The sequence below is a fragment of the Priapulus caudatus genome, unplaced genomic scaffold (assembly GCF_000485595.1).
Source record: "Priapulus caudatus unplaced genomic scaffold, Priapulus_caudatus-5.0.1 Scaffold570, whole genome shotgun sequence".
Classification (NCBI taxonomy): Eukaryota; Metazoa; Priapulida; class Priapulimorpha; order Priapulimorphida; family Priapulidae; genus Priapulus; species Priapulus caudatus.
In genome coordinates this window covers 133765-142483 of record NW_014577631.1, presented here as the reverse complement: position 1 = coordinate 142483, position 8719 = coordinate 133765, and the positions used below count along the sequence as shown (strand labels likewise).

Genomic DNA, 8719 nt, shown 5'->3' with positions numbered 1-8719 from the left:
GATGTCACACTCGTCTGGTTGTTTTACAAGATTTCATTGACAATATCTTTAATGCAAAATTGAGTATTCTCTTCTCCACCTGCCGCATAAAACGTCTATATTAGAGTAAAGTTTTACAAAACATGTCAGAACGCAGCATAACCTATTTATTTCGGATGCCATCGCTAAGAAACATCAAAGCGGGTATAGCCGCCATCTACCGTCACAAATTGTGATTCATTTTTAGCCTCATCTGACATAGTCAGATGCAGCTTGATAGAATCGCATGAGCGTGCCGTTCGTCGGCCGTGCGTCCATTCCGTGCGTCTGTCAACAGCTTGCGGCACAAATCTAAATGGCTTGACGTACGGTCACGATATTCGGGGACGTAGGGAGTAATTCGAAAACGAGTTGGGATGTCGAAGCTGGGGTCAAAGGTCAAAGGTCAAGAGGTGTAAAATTAAGCGGGAACTTTCCCTAACTTAACTTAAGGTATAGGAAGGAAATGCCAGAATTGCGGCACAAATCTAAACGGCTCGACCTAGACTCGTGATAGTCGGTGTATAGCATCATGGTAGGAAAAGCCATCACTGTGCCAAAATTGGAGGTCACAGGTCAAGGTCAATGGTGCACAGGGCAGATTTTTAAGACATTTTCTGAGGACATGCGTTGACGTGCGATTGACGAAAACTTTTTTGTTTCAGCGGTGACCTAGCATTTTTATGGCTTTATGAAAGGACCATGAAATGTACTTTCTGCTGACATGCGAAGAGTAAGTGTTGGATAACCTTTTGACCTCAAGAGGCAGGGTTAAACGTGGATTTGTTTACTGTTAGAAAGAATTTGACTGCCAGCGTTTGCTAGTAGAATCTATACATGCCTGGATGTATGAGCGCTACAATGTCACAGTGAAATTTCAAAAGCTAAATTTGATTGAAGAAGTTTATGCTCCTTAAATCGTATATAATTTCTATGCATTCTGTCTGTCAGTGTGTTACTTTATGCCACTGTCTAGTGCGCCACTGCCAGTGCCATGTGGTGGTGATAGTACGGTGTAGTTTTTGCCTGGTGTTATTATTTACAGGTGGCAGCTCTCTATTTCAGGCCTGTAGGCTTGCGTAGGTAAATCGATTAGTGCTTGCTACGTACGATGAGGAGCTTCCATCTTTAATCTTAAGACACTCAAACGTACTCGCCATCTCGTGGCAACTTTCATAACGATCCCAACGAAACATTTCTTCGAGAAGGTTCCTGATACCATGCCATGTTTCGAAATAAGGCTATCCGTTTGTCCGTACTTGTCCAATTTCCACACAGGCAAAGTAGATCTGCTCCAGTAGCTTGTCCGCCCGGCACAAGCAGCCTTTTGAGCAATTTTTCTTAATTTTCCTGTATCATTCGCCTGCCGCTGCTGGCGAAACGTAGTTAACATAGTATATAACATGCGGCTGCCGAGTCGCACCCGAATAACATTGTAGCTATAAACATATTATGTGAAGTTATATAAAAACGTTACCGGCCCTTGCTTAGCTCCACGAAACGGTCTGCTACTGGTTAGCAAGACCATCAACAATCAAGACATTCTGTATAAAAACAATCGGCTCGCACAGTCTCATCGCTAGGAGCCTACCGCTCGAGCAAAGCAGAGAAATCGACGAGATGATGAGAGCGAGGGGAAGAGAGCTGAGTGAGAGAGAGAGAGAGCGCGACGAGAGAGGAGGAGTAGAGAGAGGAGAGAGCGAGAGAGACAGAGAGGAGAAGCAGACGGAAGAGAGCAAGAGAGAGAGAGAGAGAGTGAGTGTGAGCGAGCGAGAGAGAGGGAGAGAGATAGCGTGAAGGGAAGAGAGCAAGAGAGAGAGAGAGAGAGTGAGTGTGAGCGAGCGAGAGAGAGGGAGAGAGATAGCGTGAAGGGAAGAGAGCAAGAGAGAGAGAGAGAGAGTGAGTGTGAGCGAGCGAGAGAGAGGGAGAGAGATAGCGTGAAGGGAAGAGAGCAAGAGAGAGAGAGAGAGAGAGTGTGTGATCGAGCGAGAGAGAGAGAGAGAGAGAGTGTGATCGAGCAAGAGAGAGAGGGAGAGAGAGAGCGCGAAGAGAAGAGACAGCAAGAGCAAGAGAGCGAAAGAGAAAGAATGAGAGAGACGAGGGAGAGCGAACGCGGCGATGGGAGGGCTTGATTCGTTTGCCAGCGAGTTTAGCATCAGAACACCTGCCGTCAGGTGAGCGCTGTCGCTCTGCGGCACTTGTGGTTTATAAACTATTATTGCGATAATCATATACAGATGGCAACCGTGTGCTACCGCCTAGAAAAACTCATACAAAGTAAACACTTCCATGCAACCAACTAACCTTTGACAAAAGTTGTGTTATGAGCAGGGAAACACCATTGTCACGTGGTATATAGCAGCTACGTGGAATAAGCGTATCCTCTCAATCTTACACGTTACACATCGGGAGCTCCGCTTTTAGGCAGTGCCTAAATCTGAATATTATAAAAGCGTTAAATTAAAAAAATTAAATATATTGCTTGTTAATATCCATTAAGAGTGTCTGTGATAGCAACAAATTTAATTTCCTGTATAGGCCTAAATGTGTTCTATATATGTATGCTTGTGTATAATTTGCTTTCCCACATATATTTATAGCCGATGGAGCTAGTACTTAAACATGAAACCAGAAACTCCTGTAAATGTACCATTACAGATTTGAGTTAATGATGTGGCAGTTTGTAAAATGTAACGTGCATGTTTTCTGCCTGTACATTGCGGCTGTTACCTTATAGGACAGCGAAACAGTGTACCTATAAGCATAGCAAGCCACTGTTCTTTGTGTAAATAGTGTAATTTCATAACCCATTGCTTGAATAAAATGTCAAACATTGTTTAGGATATCTTATGAATGGACATCTTTATTTTACTGTATGAATATACTAGGATTGTTGAATATTCTAGGTGTCTCTTTTAGACTGCTTTATTTTAATGCTGAAATACTCTACGAATAATTTACCATTTTACTGCAACCTGGCTATTGAACTATTTAAGGTCAGCATCTTCACTGACCTTTATTCAAAAATGCTACAAAAATTGTTATTCGCTCGATTATTGCCCCGATATCGTACTTGAACTGACTAGGGCCTGAACTAAATTGCAGCTACATACATCCACTACTCACAATGCTGAAAATTGCCCAGCCGCGCATTGAAATCAAACAGTAATTGCTATCAAATCGATAACGATGCCAAAACCTGTAAACTATTAGACTATCTCTGGTTTTGACCAACTTCGCAGTAGAAAAACAAATTGCTGGAATTTACTTTGGAGCATGTAGGCAGAGGCCCATCACTCCAGCCTCTTCCGCCATATGCCTGCCCAGTACTGCGACAGCCTCTCCAGCCACAGACGCCAGTAGCCTTGCAGGACCTCCGTCGACATGAAGTGAACGTCCGCCGGCTCGCCACTCTGATACGCTATCACCAACATCGTCTGCTCCACCTGAAGGTCGTCGAACGAGAGGTCAAAGTTCACCGCCCCCGCATATGCCGCCACCTGTAGGGGATTATCGAAAGTACTCGACAGTGTCCGCTTTGGCTTCTTCGAAGTCTTCCAGTCGATGAGGCAGAGGCGGCCGTCGTGGCGCGCGATGCAATCAGTCTTTCCGGCGTACTTGAGGCGGCGGTGCGAGACAGATGTCTCGAGCGCCCGCACGTCTGAGACGTCGTCGAGGACTCGCGCGACGCTCGTCCAGTACCCGCGCACGTCGTCGTCGGCGGCGACGGACGCGCCGGTGCCGCCTAGCGCCACCTGCACGCAATCGTGCAGTCGCTGTCCCGCGCGCAGCGTGTCTGCGTGACGAAACAATACAAGAACGGTTATTACGAGCGGCGCAGCGTGAAACTAGAACGCGGCGATACGGTGTGGCTGCGACGTTAGTTAATCTGTGAAATTTGCGGTTCGGCATTTCGCAGAGTTCCCGGTTCCGAACTGGCTTCAAATGGCCAGACTGATTTCTGTCAAGAGCGTAACGTAAAATTCCAGATGGAGATGGAAACGAGGATATGCTGTGTATATGCTACTTGCTATGTCACCTCTACTAAATCTATGCTGTGCCGAATTATGAATTTGATATGCGTTAATTAATTCACAATAATAAACAATAAAGTTCTCACCCTGGTTGAGTTTGTAGAAGCCTGCCTCGCCAAGCTGTGCTATCATCTGCTTCTTCCATCTGAGTAAGGCGAGGGTGCTCTGTGGTGGTGCCGTCTCCCTCAGCACTGCGGACACGCTCGGATACATCTCTGTATCATGCTAAACAAACGCGATAAAACACGAACTCTAAAGCAGCACTGAGACCAAGCTGTTAGTCCAGCGAGTTGTCATAGATTGATAGATAGTTGAGATGTATTTAACTTCAGATGCGTGGCTTGTTTTTATAGACAAGTTAGAATCGCAAAACAGATAGTAAACATATTTTATCATCTGTATTTTAGGTTATCAATTACTTGGTTATCGAGTACTGCATTTTTCATGCAGTATACATTCTACGAAATTATAGACGTGAAAGTTTATCATTTGTTATAGTTCAAAGTTTCAGAAACCGTAGCTATACATCTGTTGTATGTTTTCAGTGTTCATGTAGGACATATATATGTACCCTCTCACCACCAACCTTACCTGTGGAATATCTAAATTGTGCTCTTGTGGGGTTACAATGCCTTCTCTGCTTCTCTCCGGGTTCCACAATGGAAATGAAAGTATCTTCTCCTTCATTATACTAATGAGGCTTGTGTCCAACTTGTTTTTGGGCACTCTGCCTAACATACAGAAGAAGGAATAACAACACACCACGTTATTTCATATTAAAGACAAACATATTGTCTTGAAAAACACATAAAAACACAAGATTGATGTTAATAATGATGACAAAATACATATATATATGTAAATAATAGAACTTGCGTAAGTTTTTAGGTTAATTTTTATAATCAGCAAGCCCAACTAATGATATACATATATAGCATCTTTTAGGTAGTTGTAGAACTGTGCCTTACCTTGCCTCACATTGCTCTCTGTGTTCGATCCAGAGTATGGATTATGGTTGTCACCTAATGTAAGTACTTGTCTTCTATCTTCAGACTCTGAAGAATCGCTGTAGTTGCCGGCTGATCTGTTAACCTTCGTGAATGGAAGTGCGGGGCCAAACAGCATGCTGTTCTCTAAATTAAAAGCCTCCTCGTTGAAATCACCAGTGCCGATCGACAATCCCTCTGGATCGGCTGCCATTGCTGCTGATTCGCTCCCACCAACATCACGTTGCATCTGGCTACCTTTCTTTCGCCTGTTCGGACTTTCCGCAGGTTCTGTCTTCGCTTTCTTCGCCGCGGCTTTCGTCTTTTGCCTGACAGCCGGGCCGTAGAGCAGGCGATCTTCCTTCCTTCGTTGCAGGTATGCATTGAGGCCGGTTTTCTTGTGCACCTTGTATTTTGGAGGAAGGTCGGTTGCTCTCAGCTTGCCGGGCTCTCTCACGGCCGCACGCAAGCGCGAGGCCACCGACTCCGGCTTTTGCTTCGGATGCAGTCTCATACTCGACATGTGCATAAGACGCGCCAGCGATCGGAGCCAGCTCATGCCGTATACGGAATGCATGCGGAGTAAGTGCCGATGCGAGCGAAACGCCATCTCTGCTGCGCCGAACTCTGAGTCGAGCTGTGTTCGAATCCCTTAGAGAGGATGAATGCTCAGGTGTGTGAAATCACTCTGCTTGTCACTATGCTCTAAAGCACCTAGCACCACTTTGTAACACACTGTTATATACGATCAAGTGATCGTCAAATCTATTGAGCATTCACAATTGATACATGCCATGCATGATCAGCACAGTAACTCTTGTATTACCATTTATAGTCAAATTTTTATGCAAGCTACTGAGTACAACTCTCCATCTGCTGACTTCAATTTTTACTCAACGATTTTTGGACAGCGGCTAGGGCAGCATCACGTAATTCTCCAATGTTTGATAAAACACTTGAAGTATTATCCTTTGCATTTTGTTTTGACTTTTTTACACTCACTGCCATATTGTGTAGCATTTGCATGACAGCTATAGGAGAAATATTCATATTCAGTAGATCCAGGAGAATTCTGAAAGTAAAAGACAATCATAATATAATATCGAAAACATTTTACGTTACATATCACTCATTACTGCAATTTGCAAATATGTCTATATAATTATCAGTAACATACGTATTACAATGTTTTTCATGGGTCTAATGGCATTGCATATTATCAAACACATTGTGATCATGTATGTATGTTATTAGAAAATTATATAGTGCCTTTATTAGTTATTACACTATAAACATTTTATGCCATTGTGCGCTTGGCTAAATTCAGTAATAAAAGTTTCAAAAACATAAAGAGCTAGAAAGGGCAGTTGTCGCCAACTACATGTATCCCCTGTGTTCTCCCCAAGATGTGTAATTATACGAAGTTTGGTCACACTAGGTCAATTAGGGGCCGAGTTATAGAGCGAAAGGGAAATATGATAAAGGTCAAGGTCAAGGTCAATGTCAAATAAAGGTTGTAGTGACCTGGTTTCGGTACGCGACACACCTTCTCCCCAAGATGTGTAAGTATATACCAAGTTTGGTCGCGCTACGTCAATTAGGGGCCGAGTTATAGAGCGGAAGGGAAATATGATCAAGGTCAAGGTAAAGGTTAAATAAAAGCCGCAGTGACCTGGTTTTGGTACGCGACACACATTCTCCCCAAGATGTGTAAGTATACGAAGTTTGGTAGCGCTAGGTCAATTAGGGGCCAAGTTATAGAGCGGAAGGGAAATATGATCAAGGTCAAGGTAAAGGTCAAATAAAGATCGCAGTGACCCGGTTTTGGTAGCGCTAGGTCAATTAGGGGCCAAGTTATAGAGCGGAAGGGAAATATGATCAAGGTCAAGGTAAAGGTCAAATAAAGGTCACAGTGACCTGGTTTTGGTATGCTGCTCACCTTCTCCCCAAAATGTGTAAGTATACCAAGTTTGGTCAGCGCTAGGTCAATTAGGGGCGGAGCTAGAGAGCGGAAGGGATATATGATCAAGGTCAAGGTAATAGTCAAATAAAGGTCGCAGTGACCTGGTTTTGGTACGCTGCTCACCTTCTCCCCAAGATGTGTAAGTATACCAAGTTTGGTAGCGCTAGGTCAATTAGGGGTCGAGTTATAGAGTGGAAGGGAAATTCTCTACGGCGGTCCGAGCGGCGGCGGCGGCAGCTGGGGAGACATGAAACCATAGTATCCCCGCCGGCTTCGTCGCGGGGGATACAATTATGTTCAACCGACTACAGGAGTATTTGGAGATATATCAATATGAATAGGTGCAATAACAAGTGCCGTAGAGCGACTGGGCTCATCTGAGGTCTGTTGCTACGGTTATAAATGTAACATTTCAGTCGTGCGTAGTGACACCTTTGTTAGGCGCAGATATGCAGATACGCAGTTGCGTACACATCATTTCAGCAAACATTTTTTTATTGCAGAGAGAGAGAGCGAGAGAGAGGAAGAGAGAGAGGGGGGCGGGAGAGAGAAAGAGAGAGAGAGAGAGAGAGCGAGAGGAGAGAGAGGGAGAGAGTCAGTCAGACTAAATTGTTTATAAACAAATAACACCCACGCGGCGCGCTACTGTATCAGTTACGTCATCGATTGAAATGTACATTTTCGCCGCGCGGCGTCCAAACTTTCGACGAAGATGGCGGGCAGAGGTAAGGTAGACGCACGTATAACGTACAGATTTCTTCAATGTCGGGGAGGATCAACACATTTCGACTGACAGTCAACCATCGGGCTCTGTAAGCCAGCATGCTCCACCATATCCCGACATTGCACACTACTGTAACGTTGACGGAGAGAGCCATGCCAAGGACAGTAGAAAACTGGCAAATTTTCATTGGTAGGTTTGACGATTCAATTCTGCAATTACTTATCTCAAGATTGATTAAACTGAAGTTAAGAAAGTAATTCTTTTTGCACTTTTGAGCGCAATATACATTTGACCTATCCTGCCGGGACATTCTTCTCACTCTGTTCCGATAGATAGCGTGCATACTGCATCGTATTACGTAGACTGGTACCCGGTCCCACCTCTCAGCTTAGTTACTCGATGGGGCGAGTAATCGAGGTGGGAGGGAGTACCAGTGTACGTTTAGCCCATGCTGTGATACTATCAGCCATGCTATCAGCCACCCACCTGCGAGGTAGTACTATTTATAGTTGGCCTTAATCAAAAACAGACGTTTGCGTAAGTGTTATTGACATTGTATTCCCAACTACAGAATCTCATATAGAGAATGAAGTTCATATATGATTTAAGGCGCGTAAACGTTGTTCAAGTAAGTTTTTCATGCAGAATTTCACTGTGAAATTTAAGTCTTCCACGATCACACAAGTACCATCAAACAGACTTCTGTCTTTTGTTAACAGTCAACAAATCCATGTTTAACCCTCCTCTTGAGGGTCAAAAGGTTATCAGAAACTTACTCTTCGCACGTCAGTGGAAAGCACATTTCATGGTCCTTTCAATAAAGCCATAAAAATGGTAGGCCACCGCTGAAACAAAAACGTTTTTCAATCGCTCCGTCAGACCATGTCCTGAGAAAATGTCTAAAATCTACCCTGTGCCCCATTGACCTTTGACCTGTGACCTCCAATTTCGGCACAGTGATGGCTTTTCCTACCATGATGCTATAACCGACTAT

At 44.2% G+C, this 8719-nt stretch overlaps 1 protein-coding gene across 1 annotated transcript in view; it reads right to left on the bottom strand.

Annotated features, from left to right (window-relative positions):
* Window positions 1–2851: 2851 nt before the first annotated feature.
* The window catches only part of LOC106811746 (mitochondrial genome maintenance exonuclease 1-like), a 10661-nt gene continuing 4793 nt past the window's right edge, over window positions 2852–8719 (bottom strand). Inside the window, exons 2-5 of the mRNA XM_014815461.1 lie at window positions 5021–6110; window positions 4644–4783; window positions 4139–4277; window positions 2852–3814 (exon numbers count right to left, since the gene is read on the bottom strand). Coding sequence (XP_014670947.1) covers window positions 3312–3814; window positions 4139–4277; window positions 4644–4783; window positions 5021–5648 — 1410 coding nt within the window. The 5' untranslated portion in view covers window positions 5649–6110 and the 3' untranslated portion in view covers window positions 2852–3311. The remainder of the gene's footprint in view (window positions 3815–4138; window positions 4278–4643; window positions 4784–5020; window positions 6111–8719) is intronic.